The sequence below is a fragment of the Cryptococcus neoformans genome, chromosome 1, assembly GCF_000149385.1.
Source record: "Cryptococcus neoformans var. neoformans B-3501A chromosome 1, whole genome shotgun sequence".
Taxonomy (NCBI): domain Eukaryota; kingdom Fungi; phylum Basidiomycota; class Tremellomycetes; order Tremellales; family Cryptococcaceae; genus Cryptococcus; species Cryptococcus deneoformans.
In genome coordinates, this window is record NC_009177.1 from 1911116 (window position 1) to 1927491 (window position 16376).

General features: G+C 46.7%; 4 protein-coding genes across 4 annotated transcripts; 2 read left to right on the forward strand and 2 right to left on the reverse strand.

The window, feature by feature from the left end:
• Positions 1-50: 50 nt before the first annotated feature.
• CNBA6880 (hypothetical protein) lies at positions 51-2478 on the reverse strand (the record flags this gene model as incomplete). The annotated part of the gene is made up of 11 exons (XM_772473.1): positions 51-410; positions 465-565; positions 622-674; positions 725-808; positions 861-1002; positions 1052-1145; positions 1195-1260; positions 1315-1579; positions 1635-1728; positions 1783-2046; positions 2109-2478. The coding sequence occupies 11 exons, from the start codon at positions 2476-2478 to the stop codon at positions 51-53; spliced, it is 1893 nt and encodes a 630-aa protein (XP_777566.1).
• Positions 2479-3913: 1435 nt separating this feature from the next.
• On the forward strand, positions 3914-5115 carry CNBA6890 (hypothetical protein; the record flags this gene model as incomplete). Its single annotated transcript, XM_772474.1, has 3 exons — positions 3914-4045; positions 4163-4817; positions 4877-5115. 3 exons carry the CDS (start codon positions 3914-3916, stop codon positions 5113-5115), a joined length of 1026 nt encoding a protein of 341 aa, XP_777567.1.
• A 1623-nt stretch (positions 5116-6738) lies between these two features.
• Positions 6739-12796, forward strand: CNBA6900 (hypothetical protein; the record flags this gene model as incomplete). The annotated part of the gene is made up of 28 exons (XM_772475.1): positions 6739-7640; positions 7697-7886; positions 7937-8572; positions 8632-8667; positions 8733-8753; positions 8806-8905; positions 8954-9051; positions 9105-9181; positions 9237-9310; positions 9365-9468; positions 9521-9563; positions 9616-9643; positions 9703-9736; positions 9785-9849; positions 9898-10021; positions 10076-10150; positions 10207-10368; positions 10418-10616; positions 10667-10885; positions 10935-11153; positions 11201-11476; positions 11530-11571; positions 11626-11843; positions 11896-11962; positions 12016-12196; positions 12252-12371; positions 12425-12492; positions 12543-12796. The coding sequence occupies 28 exons, from the start codon at positions 6739-6741 to the stop codon at positions 12794-12796; spliced, it is 4632 nt and encodes a 1543-aa protein (XP_777568.1).
• Positions 12797-14629: 1833 nt separating this feature from the next.
• Positions 14630-15863, reverse strand: CNBA6910 (hypothetical protein; the record flags this gene model as incomplete). Its single annotated transcript, XM_772476.1, has 6 exons — positions 14630-14734; positions 14801-15091; positions 15153-15210; positions 15259-15299; positions 15356-15652; positions 15711-15863. The coding sequence occupies 6 exons, from the start codon at positions 15861-15863 to the stop codon at positions 14630-14632; spliced, it is 945 nt and encodes a 314-aa protein (XP_777569.1).
• Between the last annotated feature and the right edge of the window lie 513 nt (positions 15864-16376).

A 16376-nucleotide genomic window follows, 5' to 3' on the forward strand; every position in this document is an offset into this window, starting at 1 on the left:
CTCTTTGATTCTTGCCCAATAATTCCTTCGTCAAAAGAATCAGCATAAAATTAACCCCCGCCATGGATTGAAGGGCCAGAAAAAGACACTTGTCTCTTCAACACTTCTTCCACAAGAGGCAATTCGCCCTCTTTTCTACTAATTTGCCTATCCACGGTCTTTGTTCTTGACTTTGTCCTAGAAAAGTTTTTCTCCATCGGTACCGGTCCTTCAAGGTATTCCCCGTATCCATCGGAGGCCCTCCTGTCTTCGATTGTATTATTCTCAACAACAGCAGCTTCTTCATCTTTGCCCCCGTCAACGCGCTCTTCTTGAGCTTCGACTTCGGTGATGCCATAACGGATATTTGCGGCTTCCCGCCAGCGTTCTCCGTAACGACACAGAATAAACAATGATCCGGCTGCCAGCCACTGAGCGGTTTTCAGCGATTTCCTTGGAGCCACAGAACAGATATTATGACTTACGCTAACGAAAGCGCACATTGTCATGGTCCAGCCCCAACCGATCGCGTTGGCTAGTGGAAGGACGAAAGCAGAGGCGGCCGCCGAAAAGATGTATCGAATACCTACGAGGGATCAGATGACGTCCATCTACAACATACAGGAGGTTCAGGCGATTTACAATTGTTTATAGCCACGACCTCAGCACTTCGCGACTGCATACAGTCTACCAAACTGTTCACACATATGAGCAGTCAACCCAGCCAATCACGTGATGGACCCACTAAGTATTGAGAGGCGTAAGGCAGAGCATTAAAGAGATGCCGTTGAGGAACACCATGATTAAAGGTGGAGCCATTCCTCCTTTGCTGTTATGCGCTTATTAGTCCTGGACTTGCAGTCAGAATCATAAGGACACACCCAAACTTCAGCAACCACCCGTATATCAAGACCGATATTGGCATCAGAATCAGAGTGCCCCAGAAGCTAGCCTTCAGTCTGTCCTCTGGCCTTCTGTATCCTCGTTTTCCCATGTACTTCTTCACAATGCGGTCGGCATATGCTGCAAAGCCATAAATAATCATGTAGATGATTAAGATTGTGATACTTACGTCCGGCAATCCTACTCGAGATGATGTTACCTGCACCATTCACGAGGAATAAGCAACCTGCAATAGCAGTGTTGTGGATGTTATATCTATCTTTCTACAGAGGAGTAAGAACAAGCATGAGAAGATTTAGAGGATATTCTTACGAAAACAGCAGAGAGTGGAACAATGACACAGTAGGTATCAAGCATTACGCAACTTGAGATAAAACACTATCCTTTTGTTCAGCTTCCGTTCTACTGGAAAGGAGAAAAGGATCAACTCACAGCCATCGCTATGTTTGGCCATCTCAACAGCATCACTGACCTGAAAGGATTCACCCAATACATCACAAACTTCTTCCCTCTCTCCTTTTTCAGACGCTCGTGCACGGTAGGCGGGTGGAATGTCTCAGGCAGAAAGAAAAAGGTGAGGACAACCGATAACGCACCACACCCAGCCAGAAAGTATTGGGCACTACGCCAAGTTTGTGAAGTATACTCGGTAAAGATCCCGCCTAGTATTGGACTCAAGGCAGGCCCGATAAGGACACTAGTGGTGATAATGTAAGCCGATGATCTAGGACTCGTGTGGAGATCAAACATACCCCATATAGTAAGTCGCCATACCTCGACTTCTTTCAGTAGGTCTGAAGATATCTCCAATGGTTCCCGCCCCTACACTGAGCACACAGGAGCTTCCTGTGATCATTGTTTGGTTAGCTGAGACGCTATTAGGCAAGTTGGTTGGTTTACCTATACCCTGCAAGATACGGGTGCCAATGATAGCCCCGATGTTCTTCGATTGAGCGACTCCTATGCTAGCTATTACCATGATCGGCATACTAGCCAGATACACCGGTCTTCGTCCGTAAAATCCAGAGTAAGGAGACCAAAAGACACTGGCAACACCGATAGTGACCAAAAATATCGCGACAGTATAGTTGATGACCTCAGCTGAGGAATGTAGGTCGACAGCCATCGTCGGTATTGAAGGAAGGAAGATAGATGAGGTCATGGCTGTAGCATGGTAGAGTCAGAGCCTATGGGGAATCTTTGACATACAGTGGAATGGAACTTACGAGCAATGAAAGCGGAGTATGATATAACCGCAACGATAACGTTCTTCTGTCTCTTGGAAAAGCGATCATATACATCTTTTGGTCTTCCATCAATCGTCTCGACTTCTGAAACCCCTTCTTTGTCGCTTTGCGGAGTATCCACCAAAAACTTCGCACAACTGCCATCTCCTTCTTTATCCGGTGGTTTTCCACGAAGATTCTTCTTGTCCAATGCAATTTCTTCCATATTTGAACATGATATTGAGGGGCTAGAATCAGGACCAAGAGTTTCGGATGAGCTATTTTGTTCCTCCATCCTATCGTGTGTCAAGGTGACTGATGGTGTCGATAGCTCCATGGGTGTCGAGCTAGAGCTGCTGGCTGTCTTCATGTTATCCACCGCCATACGACAGGCTGGTATGTGTTTTTATGGTTCGATTTCTATATGCTGGCAGCAGCCGATTCAGTTGCAGGAAAAAATTATTGCCCTACAGCAGTCCAGGAAATGATGCAGTTATAGGGTCGTCACATTTCCACTCATCTGAATCGAACCCATGCGATGGATGAATCGCAGAAGACCGAAAAAAGACACGGCCAAATCCGATGGGTCTTCTTTATTTCTTCTTTCTTCTGTCTCCTCCTTAATTACGGCATCGTGTGGAGGCAGCAGGCGGCGATTGACGCCGGCCGGTTCTTTTTTCATTTCCTTCTTCTCTTTTCTGACGAGGGACAATGAAAACCAAAGAGGAAGTCAGCCGTTGGACGAAGGGGGTGACAAAGATAGTAAGAGAGCAGCTTGTAGGGAGGATGTCTCTGGTACTGCAAAGGATCAGAGAACTACAAAAGATGGCCTTGAGCCGTTGGGAATGAGGAGAGGACGTTTTAGCTGTACAGTGCACGACACTCATTTTTCAGTCGAAAATCTGCCTTTCGAAAATTGTTACCCAAATCCTCCAGGCCATGCTTTAGAACTTTCGGGGAACAATCTTCATTTCTCCTGGAAAATCTGTATCGCGCGCTGTAGTTGGGATTCTCGGGTCTTCTTACATCTTACATAAGTTTAATTAAAATTTAATAACTAAATAAATAGTTGAAAATGATTATTTATAAATAACAGGGTGGGAACATTCGTGTCGTGATTTGTTCATAAAAACATGAACCAACGTTTCAATGATGTAGGCGAATCTGCGCTTACGCCTCCAGACCGGGGACAACACGATCGTCATCGATACAATCGTCCTACAATGGGTGAAATTGCCGCTATATATGCAAGCTCTGAAAACGAGCCCGGTAGTGGTCGCGAGATCATAGTGGAAACCCGTGGTACTAAGGAACTTCAGTGTCACTATCAGCGAGAAAAACCCCCACTTCTTACCTTCATTTCACACTGATTTACCACCACGGGGAACATGGACGGTATCCCGACATCCATCTCGCTGAAGGACGTAAGTATACATCGCCCATTTACAGAACTTAGCTCCGCCCTGCTAATGTTCGCTTCGGGACGAGATAAGAACGGTACAAAATTAGTTTCCACGGAGCAGTTTTACGCTTTCGGTCTTTTTGACCGGGCAAGACAGTTTCAACACTGCTCTTCATTGTGGACCTCTCTTCCGAGAGCTGGTAGTAGACGCTTGGGCTCAAGTTGATCTAGCCGCCTCCGGTTCCATGAAAAGAACCAGGACAACTACCGCAGAGAAGTTTGGCAAGGCGTAGCCGACAGTGCTGAACAAGGGCTGCGCGTTTATGAAAACGGGACTCGAATTATTCTACCGTCTTCCTTCCTAAATGGTCCCCGCTCCTTCTTCGCACTTTATCAGGATGTCATGGCGGTAGTCAGGCTTTGCGGAAAGCCTGACATTTTCCTCACTTTCACTTGCAACGGTTATTGGGAGGAGATCGTTCTAGAGCTGAAGGAAGGTCAGAAGGCTGAAGACAGGCCAGATCTCACCGCTAGGGTATTCCGTCTTAAGCTTGATGCCCTTCTCAAAGACATTCTCTAAAAGGACGTCTTCGGTAAAGTCAGTTCGTTGCCTTAAAAGACTATCATGATGAACTGCTAACGGCTACTAAAGGTTATCGCCTATATGTACACTGTCGAATACCAGAAACGTGGTCTCCCTCATGCTCATATTCTTCTGATCCTCCTGGAACAAAACAAACCACGTACAACGAGAAGTATCGACAGCATCGTTTGCGCAGAGATTCCGGACCTTGAGGAGCATCCCTCACTCCACAATTGTGTCACCTCTTTCATGCTTCATTCGCCATGCGGCTCTCAACGCCCAAATGCGTCTTGCATGGTAAAAGACAACAATACGGGCAAATCTCATTGCTCAAAAAGTTATCCTAAAGCCTTCAGCTCCAATACACTTCTTGATGACGACTCTTACCCTACTTATCGTCGTAGAGAAGGTGGCTTCACTTGGACAAAGAAGGTAGACGGCATTGACTACACGTTCACGAACAGAGATGTCGTCCCCTACAACCCGTACTTGCTTGAACGCTATAAATGCCATGTCAATGTCAAAGTATGCACATCCATCACGGCGGTCAAGTATCTCTACAAGTACATCTACAAGGGAAGTGATCGAGCTTTGACAGGCATTTGCGAAAACGACGGTAGTGACACTGTCCAAAATCAATCATCCCAAGGCCGAGCGAGGACAGAGCAGACGCAGAACGAGATACGGAACTACGAGGATTCAAGGTACATCTGTGCAACTGAAGGTAGGAAAGCTGTAACATGTTACTTTTCTACGGCAGACACTGAAACGATCCTTCAATAGCCTGTTTCAGACTTTTTCAATTCAAAACCCATGATCACTCCCCCTCTGTTGAGCGTTTGCAGGTCCATTTGCCGAATCGCCAAAGCATAGTTTTCAATGCAAACGCGAACCTTCGGCACATGTTACAAGACGACAGATACAGCCGCCCTCAGCTCACAGAGTTCTTCAAAGTCTGTGAACGATTCCCAGACAGGCTTCGACGCACAACGTATCTCGAGCTTCCTCGACTGATGTGGTAATAAGACCAGGAAACCCGTCAATGGCTCTTCCGCACCAGAAATTTCAACACCATAGGCAGGGTCGTCTCTGTACCGCCCAATGCCGGTGAAACTTGTAGTTTCTCTATTTTCTTCATGCATGCATAGACACCTCACAACGGCTGCCGATGTCCAGTTTGTGCGTGAGCCAGACAGCACAACAATCACGCGCACTCCGCAGAAGAGGAAACATGGCACTCATCTTCTGTCGGACCCAGATTTCAACATCGCTGAGGGATAACAAGAAGTCAAGGACCAAATGAGCCACCGTACATATGCAAAATGCATCATCATAATACCGTACACTTGGACGAACACGCCCATTCTCATTAACAAAACACCCAAAGCTGAACATAATTCTCAAAATTAACACGGTGCAATTGAATTATTTATCCGAAACCCCTGAGAAGTCTTTTGCGGATCAACCGCGGTTGCAGAGGAAAAGACTGAGACTGTTCCATTTATAAAACCCTACCCCGCTGAACGGAAGTACTCCGGATTTCTTGGAGACGAGGACCGGAGTAATAGCCGTCGGCTCCTTAACGCAGGGAATTGTCGGATCCGAGCTTTTTAGAGCCTACACGGTCGCCACCTACAGCTGTCGACTCGTGATTAATAATTATAAATAATTTCTAATTTTTGATTATTCAACATCGACTTAAAGAGTGGCAGCCGACAGCCGACAGCCGGCGACAAACAGATAGGAATCAAGCATTTTTTAAAGCGTAAAGGGCAAAAGCTATTTCTAATTAGCCTTGATTATTAGCAAACGGCAACAGTAATGATGCGGAGATACTGCGCGCCCGTTTTTTCGCTAGCCCTTGGCGTTCGGCCTTGTCTCGTCCTGATCAAGCAAGTTTTTCCTTCAGCCTTTTCCGTGTCCGTCCTCGGTTCTTCATTGCCCTGCATGCCTTCTTCCCTCTTTCGACTTTCTAGCATCGTAAGATAGAATGCCGGATGCTTACTGCCTCGTCACATACTGCCGGATGTTACTGCCTCGTCACATACTACCATGGTACAACGGACAACACAGGAGAGAAGACATGGGTCCATTTGTGCCAGGCATGGTGGTTATGGTGGTGATGACACCTTTTGCCTTCCTTTGTAGTAGTAGAAGAGGGGCACTCATTACCCTCTTATATATCGGGACATCCAGAACGCCGGACAAGTATGTTTTGGCCGCGCATATAGAGCCAATAAGGAGTACGTTGCAAGTTTTAGCCGAGTCCTTCAAAGGCCGGGGTCGATGTGCATAATCCGCAACTTCACCCCTATCTCCACACCAACAATGATGCAGATAAGAATAAGGCTATGCATACGGTCGCCGAAGCAATGTTTATAACTCGAACGAGACCGAACCTAACAGCCGCATGCCCGTCGGTCCCGCACACACCACCACGCGTCTCAGCGAAAGAATTTAAAGCCCAGGACCCCCGGCCACACAAATTCTTTTCCCCGTCTCCTCCTTCCCTTTCTCTCTCTTTCTTTAACCGGCCCCTTATTTCGTCCCCTATATTCGTCCCGCCCCACCATACAATATATTGAGACTCTATATAGACTGAGTCAACCCACTATAGTAGTATCTCTACCCCCCCCACTGCAAAAATGTCCGCTACGGGCGTTCCAGCGGAGCTTAACAATCTCGGTGCGCCCATCACGGCCACCACTCAGAATCCGTCGGGTCTGGCGAACTCGCAAGTCACTTCTGGTCCTGCATCTTCTGCTACTCAGCATGACGAACACCGATCATCGGCTGGCAATACACTCGCTGACGAAGAAAACGATAAGGCGGTGGAGTCCGAAAAAGCTGAGGTCATCGACGCGGCTGCCGATGGCAAGCAAAAACGTCTTGCTGCTGACTCTAGCGAAGATATCGTCACCGAACTCGAACCCCACCACGTCTCTATCCATCGCGGAAAGGAAGAATTCGCTGCCCTGGAGCGCAGGTACTCTACTCTTTCCCAGCAATCCCAACACGAGCTCCATCGCCCCACCACCCGTCATTCCGTCAGATCCAGCTTCTCTCGCAAGGATCGTGTCGTCTCCCGTCTCACCCAAGATGATGCCGAAAAGGCTAAGGAAGGTGAGGGCGAGTTCAATTTGGTTGACGTCCTTCGTTCTGGCAGGGAGAATCAGGACGAGGCAGGTATCAAGCGCAAGGCAGTCGGTGTGATTTGGGAAGACCTAGAGGTTATCGGTGCCGGTGGTATGAGGATCAATATTCGAAATTTCTCATCCGCCATCATTGAGCAATTTATGATGCCCGCTTTCAAAATCCTTAGCATTTTTGGCGTAAATCCCTTTGCGCCCAAACCCAAAGCTATCCTGCATCCTAGTTCCGGTCTTCTCAAGCCTGGAGAGATGTGTCTTGTCCTGGGTCGGCCTGAAGCTGGTTGTACTACCTTCTTGAAAACTATCACTAATCAGAGAGCGGGTTACATGGAGATCAAGGGTAACGTCGAGTACGCCGGTGTCGGGTGGAAGGAGATGCGCAAGCGCTATGCCGGGTAGGTCAACGACCCCTCCTTTGTTTGGGGGGATACTGCTGATTCGAATTTAACAGTGAAGTTGTGTACAATCAAGAAGATGACGACCACCTTCCTACCCTCACGGTTGCTCAGACCATTCGATTTGCCCTTGCCACAAAGACTCCCAAGAAGAAAATCCCCGGTGTTTCTGCCAAGCAATTCCAAGATGACATGCTTGATCTCCTCCTTTCCATGTTGAACATCAAACACACCGCTAACACTATTGTGAGCATCTTCCAATTGTTACTTTACGGGAAAACTGATGTAGTATACAGGTCGGCAATGCCTACGTTCGAGGTGTTTCTGGTGGTGAACGAAAGCGTGTCTCCATCGCCGAAATGTTCTGCTCTGGTGCCACTGTCTGCTCGTGGGATAACTCCACCCGAGGTCTGGATGCTTCTACAGCTCTCGACTACGCCAAGTCTCTTCGACTTCTTACTGACATCATGGGTCAGACCACCTTTGTCTCTCTCTATCAGGCCGGTGAAGGTATTTACGACCAATTCGACAAGGTTCTTGTCCTCAACGAAGGTCACGTTGCCTACTTCGGTCCAGCTAAGGAGGCTCGTCAGTACATGATTGGCCTTGGTTACAGGGATTTGCCCCGTCAAACAACTGCTGACTACCTGTCGGGCTGTACTGACGTCAACGAAAGACGTTTCGCTGACGGGAGGGACGAAACGAATGTACCTGCTACCCCGGAGGAAATGGATAAAGCTTATAAAGAGTCTGAGGTCTGTGCCCGTATGACCAGAGAGCGTGAGGAATACAAGCAGCTCATGGCCGAGGATGCCACCGCCAGGGAAGATTTCAGGCAGGCTGTGCTCGAACAGAAGCACAAGGGAGTCAGTAAAAAGTCCCCTTACACCGTCTCCTTTTTACAACAGGTCTTTATCATCTTCAAACGTCAAGTGGGTTGTATCTCTGTTTACCAAAGAAAAATCAAAGATAGCTGACTGTCGTTATCCAGCTTCGTCTCAAGTTCCAAGACCATTTTGGTATCTCCGTAAGCAATATCAATATTTCCGCTATGGCCGTTTAGGACTAACCTTGATCTGTTCCCATTGATAGACCGGTTATGCCACTGCTATTGTAAGTGTCGCCAGTCATAAATAACGCAACCATATCTGATGGCCTCTAATAGATCATTGCTCTTATCGTCGGCTCTGTTTACTTCCGTCTTCCCGAAACTGCTTCAGGTGCCTTCACCCGTGGTGGTCTTCTCTTCTTGGGTCTCTTGTTCAGTAAGTATGGCATTTGCGCAAGCCTTTTTTTGCTAATGATGTACGAAGATGCTCTCACCTCCTTCTCTGAATTGCCCAGTCAAATGTTGGGTCGATCAGTCTTGTACCGTCAAAACGAATACCGATTCTACCGACCTGCTGCCTTTGTGAGTCCTGCTCTGAGAACTCTACAAATCTGGTAACTAATTGTACCATGTAGGCCCTCGCTGCCGTCTTGGCCGATGTGCCCTATAACGCGTCGGTCATTTTTCTCTTCTCTATCGTTTTGTATTTCATGTACGTATTCATAACTTACGGAACTAGGGGTCTATGACTAACTCGCCATGTGCAGGGGTGGTTTGTACTCGTCTGGTGGCGCATTCTTTATGTTCTTCCTCTTCGTCTTCCTTACATTCATGGTTATGTGTAGGTTTCTTTAACCTACAAATAATCACTTTTGGTATTGATCATTTACTTTAGCTGCATTCTTCCGTACTTTGGGTGTGGCTACCTCCGATTACAATGTCGCTGCACGTCTAGCTTCTGTCCTCATCTCCTTTATGGTTACCTACACAGGTTATATGGTAGGTGTACCTATTCCGACTCCGCTAGGCTTTCGCTGATTTCCGGTTACAGATCCCAGTTCAACGAATGAAGAGATGGTTGTTTTGGATTTTCTGTGAGTCAAATTTGGCAGACAACAGTGAAGCGTAATCTAAAACAGCTCATAGATCTGAACCCTCTGTCTTACGGATACGAGTAAGTCTAGGCGAATACTTTCTACCAATGACAGCTAGCCACAACTAATTATCACTCAGAGCTATCTTTGCCAATGAATTCTCTAGGATCAACGTTAGTCATTTTTGAATTATCACGAGAAAATCGCTCACTTTTCTGTAGCTTACTTGTGACTCGAGCTACACCATTCCTCGTAATATTCCGGAAGCGGGAATTACTGGCTATCCGTAGGTCAATAAATAAGCATTGAAGTGTCTCGCTGAACCATTTATCAGTGACACCTTGGGTCCCAATCAGATGTGTTCTATCTTCGGTAGTACCCCAGGTGATCCCAATGTCAGCGGTTCCGACTACATGGCTACCGGTTATAGCTATTACAAAGCTCACATTTGGCGAAATGTACGTCGGACATGAGATATAAGGATAATTTGATTGCTAACATCCGTGCGATAGTTCGGTATTCTGCTCGGTTTCTTTGCGTTCTTCATGTTCATGCAGATGTTGTTCATTGAAGTTCTCGAACAAGGTGTATGTTCTACCTTCCACTTCCTTTTTGATTATGTTCATTGACCTTTATCTCTCAGGCCAAACACTTCTCAATCAATGTGTACAAGAAGGAGGACAAAGATCTCAAGGCAAAGAATGAGCGTCTTGCCGAGCGTCTCGAGGCTTTCCGAGCTGGTGAACTCGAGCAGGATCTTTCCGAGTTGAAGATGCGCCCCGAGCCCTTTACATGGGAAGGTTTGGTGAGTATACATTGTTCTCAGTTGAGATGAAGCTGACCAGGACTACCAGAATTACACTGTACCTGTTCCTGGTGGTCATCGTCAACTCCTGAACGACATTTATGGTTACGTCAAGCCTGGGTCCCTTACTGCCCTCATGGGTGCCTCTGGTGCTGGTAAAACTACTTTGCTCGATGTTCTTGCTTCCAGGAAGAACATTGGTGTGATCGAAGGTGACGTCTTGATGAATGGTCGGCCGATTGGCACCGGTAAGTGATTTTACTCACAACCAGCTGGTAGAATTCTGACAGGCGTAAAGGTTTCCAACGAGGTTGTGGCTACGCTGAACAGCAAGACACTCACGAATGGACTACAACCGTTCGAGAAGCCCTCCGGTACTCTGCCTATCTTCGTCAACCTCAACACGTTCCGAAACAAGAGAAGGATGATTATGTGGAGGACATTATTGAACTTCTTGAACTCCAGGAGTTGGCTGATGCGATGATTGGTTTCCCGGGCTACGGTCTCTCTGTTGAAGGTGACTAGCCGATGTCTATAAGCATTGCACAGAAGCTGACCCCGTGTAGCACGCAAGCGAGTCACTATCGGTGTGGAACTTGCTGCCAAGCCTGAGTTGCTCCTGTTTTTAGATGAACCCACCTCTGGTCTCGATGGACAGAGCGCGTACAACATTGTCCGATTCCTTAAGAAGCTCTGTGCCGCCGGCCAAAAGATTTTGTGTACAATCCACCAGCCTAATGCTTTGCTCTTCCAGTCTTTTGACAGGCTTTTGCTCCTTCAGCGAGGTAGGTATCATTTTCCAATCAAAGTTTGTTGATCTGACCTCTTTTAGGTGGTGAATGCGTTTACTTCGGTGATATTGGACCTGATTCCAAGGTCTTGATTGACTACCTTGAGCGAAATGGCGCCAAGGTTCCACATGACGCCAACCCTGCCGAGTTCATGCTCGAAGCTATTGGAGCTGGTTCCCGCAAGCGTATTGGTAGTGACTGGGGAGAGAAATGGAGGAATTCACCTGAGTTTGCCGAGGTCAAACGCGAAATCCAAGAATTGAAGGCGGAAGCGCTGGCGAAGCCCGTTGAGGAGAAATCCAACAGGACAGAATATGGTCAGTTCAATGGCACGCGATCTCACTTGATTCCTTCTAACATAATTATCTAGCCACCAGCTTCTTCTTTCAACTCAAGACTGTGCTTCGCAGGAGTAGGTTTCACAACCATTGAAATATATTTTTGACTTAGCTAATGAGTATTATAGCTAATGTCGCCCTTTGGAGAAACGCTGACTACCAATGGACTCGTCTTTTCGCCCATCTCGCCATTGGCCTTATTGTTACCCTTACTTTCCTCCAACTTGACAACTCTGTTCAGTCTTTGCAGTACCGAGTCTTCGCTATCTTCTTTGCAACTGTCCTTCCTGCTTTGATTCTCGCACAAATCGAACCTCAGTATATTATGAGTAGAATGACTTTCAACGTAAGTTCATCCATCTCGGTGAATGATCAATTTAGGCTAAAATAATGTGTAGCGAGAAGCTAGTTCAAAGATGTACTCTTCGACTGTATTTGCCTTGACCCAATTGCTGTCTGAGATGCGTGAGTTAAACAAGTGCCGTCTTCAATCTTCGCCTTGCTCACCACACGCGCAGCCTATTCGCTTGGATGTGCTGTATCTTTCTTCCTTCTGCTCTATTACGGTGTCGGCTTCCCTTACGCCTCTTCTCGAGCTGGTTACTTCTTCTTGATGATCTTGGTCACTGAAGTCTATGCTGTGACTCTCGGTCAGGCCGTAGCTGCTCTTTCACCCACCATTCTCATTGCAGCTCTTTTGTAAGTAGGACATTTTAAACATTTTAGGCCCCAATGCTGATATTGTTCGTGATAGCAATCCCTTCTTGCTCGTACTCTTTTCTATCTTCTGTGGTGTCACTGCCCCTCCACCCACTTTGCCATACTTTTGGAGAAAATGGATGTGGCCCCTCGACCCTTTCACCCGTCTTATCAGGTGAGTTACTGATTTCGTCCCTTTTGTCTATAGCTGATTATGTCTTTCCATAGCGGTCTTGTCTCCACAGTTCTTCAGGATCAAGAGGTCGTTTGCAAGGACGGAGAGTACCAAGTTTTCCGTGAGTGTCCCTCTCATGCATTGCACAATAGTTGCTAACTTGCTTCAAAGCTGCTCCTTCCGGACAGACTTGTCAGCAATGGGCCGGTGCCTTCGCCGAGGCCATTGGTGGCTACATCAATAACCCTGACTCTACCGGCGATTGTCAGTTCTGCCAGTACCGAACTGGCCAAGCCTTCTTCACTCCTTTGGAAATCAGTTTCTCAACCAGGTGGAGAGACTTTGGTATCTTCATCTGTTATGTGGTTTTCAATATCCTTGTTTTGTTGATTGCTGCTAGGTTCTTGAAGTGGCAGAGGAGATAAAAGCGCAAAAATGGGGGGGTAGACGGTAGAAATACGAGAGAATCGTTAGTTCGTCTTATATTTCCATCTTATGGTCGTCGTGAATAGAAATTGCATCGTAGACTGCTTTAATTCGATATGAATATTTTCTTTGTGTATAATATGTGTCGTGTCAAGAGACAGTAATGGATATACGTTTATCACATTGATGCGGTATTCAAAAATCCTGATCGTTTCAGGCCATGGTATGTTGGAAAAGAATATGGAGGTCAACAAGTGGAAGAGAGAACTGGGCGGACAAGGTTGAAAGGAGAGCAGCTCATTAAAATTAGCGAAGATGTCTCTTACTTATGCTGCAAAAGATCAGACGCCTCCAGAAATTGGAAGTTTGCCGTTGGGAGGAAAGGTGACTTTTAACCAATGGATTCGTTTTGTTTTTAATGATCCTTACAATATTGTGTTCCCTTTTGAATGGCTCTTATTTGTAAGAAGATTACGAAGAAAAACATGAATAGTAAATTTAAAATGAACAAAGTCTATCTTCTTTTATCACACTTAGGATGCTACAAGATGATCGATGACACCTGCCGTCTGTGATGATGTATTGGTGTGCTGATGCGTGGCGGTGATTGAGCGGTGCTATCGTCCGACGCATATCCCAATTACTGGCTGCTGACTGCTGACTGCTATTGCTTTTCGTCGATGCAAGACTGGCGCGGCGGCATCCTTCCTCATCAATCTACGTATTATCCACCAACTATCACGATTTTGTAACAAACATTACCGTAAGTGTACCGTAATACCCTCCTTTTTATGCCAAAGTTGTCCCAAGTTATGTGAGCTGCGAAGTGAGAGCGTCATCAGGTTATTAAAGGCTATGTTGGACCACTATACAAATAATAAGCTGTCCAGGTTTACCAACCCGGCGGACCTCCGGCCGAAATGCTGACGTTGGATCAATCTTTGCCTTCTTATGCATGTAACGGATTTACCCTTCTTCCTTTTTTCCTGGGCTATAAGTGAGTAATGAGTGGTCGAACAAACTTCACTGATGGCGATGCCTGTAACGGATGGATCTTTGAATGTCGTTCTTATTATTTTATTTGATCATCGAGACAATTAGTGACAGCTAAGACAAACTGAATATGAATGAAATAAAAGTGGTGATGGTGCTACCAATGGAATAGTCACGTTCGTTATTGCCCTATGAGATACGACGACGTACATAATAGCATACTTTACCGCTTATCAGCTTCGTATATCAACTATTTCACCCCCTCTTATATCAATAACATATAGCGTTCTATGAACCCCCCCCCCCCCCCCCCCTCCTTAGAGCATAGATACTTATGCGCTTATGCTCAACCAATAGCAGTTACTAGTAGTACCATTATTATGACCACCCTTGCGGTCAGGACATACAACAACCATTAATACCAAGAGTATCTGTTCTTCGGTAGTATTCAATTACATATGCAGCACACAGCGCGATGTAGACAGCAGATGATGCTGATGTATGGATACCATGCATAATCATGAAGGTGATGAAGGAATGGGATTCCTGATGTTTGATCTTGCTGAAGAAGGACAATGATAGCCCTTCTTGCTGTGCTCTATGATAATACTCCTGTTAAACGTCGTAAGGCCCTGATTAAATGAAATGTAGAAAAAACGACAATCTGACTACTAGTACAATTATTGCAAACGCGACTAAACTATGTGACCTCTTGAGGATAGACCAGCACAAAAAGTTGCCCAAAACTACGAAAAGAAGATAGGTAGGGGAAGAACGGGGACTCATTGTTCATGAATCGTTATTGCGGGAAGTTGATAAGCATCCCACGCAAACCAGTGTTATGGTTGCGCTTGACGCCAAGAATCGGCCGCTTGCATGCTTGGACTGTTTTGAAAGTTGACTGAAGAATAACTCAATGCCGTTCCCATAAATGGAGGACTGGACTGCTAGAAAACTAATGGTCAACTATAAATATATCTACCACAAGTCGCCACCGGCAAGAGACTCACTTCTTGACCCCAGATCGTGTCGTTCCCCTGGCTTCCACGTGAGTAGTTGAGAGGCTCAACCCCATATGTTGCTTGGGGCCGTGGCAGGGCATGGGAAGGAGGGTTGTGAGGGTAAGGATAAGATTCGTATCGGACGGGATATCGAGACTCAATCTGAGTCATGCTCGCGGGGGCGTTGGCCGCTGATCCAGCTGGCTGCGCAGTAGAAATGTTTCCGGAGTGTGAAAGGGAATGAGATCGCAGGTCCCCAAAAGAAGCAGAAGAAGGAAGGTAAGGTGAGGCAGAAGGAGCCTAAAGAGCGCTGGGTCAGCTTGACCTCCACGGTTCGAAAAGGAAAGTGCGAGACACGCACTGAGAGCGGACGTACAGAGGAAGACATCACACGCGTGTGAGAGTCTTCACCTGGAGTCCTAGAGTACTGGTCAACAGTGCCCGACTGGAGAGAAGAGCTGGCAGACACTGAGCTTGCACCATCATTATTAGTCGTGGAAAGAGTCGGCTGCAATTTGAACATCGTCAGTCAAGCATATCGATCGAACTCATGGCCATACTCACATTTGTCAGAGGTCTCGGACGATTGTGACTAGCGCCTTGCCTAAGAGGAGGACTAGCGCCAAGGTCGGCAGTAGTAGAGGCATCTGGAGGTCCTCCGTAGCTCACACGCAGCGCATACAGCTGCCTTCTCTGATCGGCATTTTCCTCACGCAAATACCGATTCTCCGCTTGTAGTTGGCTCAACTCGGATGAATGGACCGGCAAAGAAAAGCGTGAAGTTCCAACAGAAGGCAGCTGACCAAGCTGCCTCCGAGCGTCTTCCAGTTGAGCAGTAAGTACCTGAACAGACTCCTCGAGCTGTGAAGGAAGAGAGAACCAGGTTAACAATAATTAAACAGTTATACCGATCACTTACGGCTTTTACTCTCGCCTTCTGTTTTTCCCTATGCCTCTTTTGAGCTTTTGCGTTTCTGGTACGCCCATCGTATTCGTCCATAGCTGCATTCCCGTCATTATTTTTGACACCTGTAGCCAGGATTTTTGAAGGAATGGAAGTTCTTGGTGACATTTGAAACAAGGAAGGAAAGGATCTTGCGGGAAAAGGAGGCGTGAAGAAATATGATGGAACGCAGTGCTGAAATCGGCGGGACAAGCACGCGTAGACCAACCCGCTGTGTTATCTGAGTAATGTTACAACCCAACTTAGACAGGGCTCCCAGGCGAGAGATATCAAAACCGGGTCAACTCGGATATAACGACAGCCAACGCAAGAGTGTAAGAGCGCGGTTTGTGGCGTCGCAGCAAACCAATATGGAGAAGCACACTGTGGGAATTGGGTAGGCGATTGAAAGTGAAATGCCGTTGTCAGGGGTTTGGGGCCCGACCCTTTTACGAGAAAAAGTTAGCTAACGGCAGGGAATATCTGATAGCCACTGCGATATGTGGTAGAAACAGTACTTTGTCAGCATACTCATTTTCTTTTCAGCCACCAAACAAACAGAAGGATTTCAAGCTCCCCAAGTAGACATGATAAATAATCAGAGCCATGACAGATAGTGGGGGCAGGGAAGGTCTTGTGCTG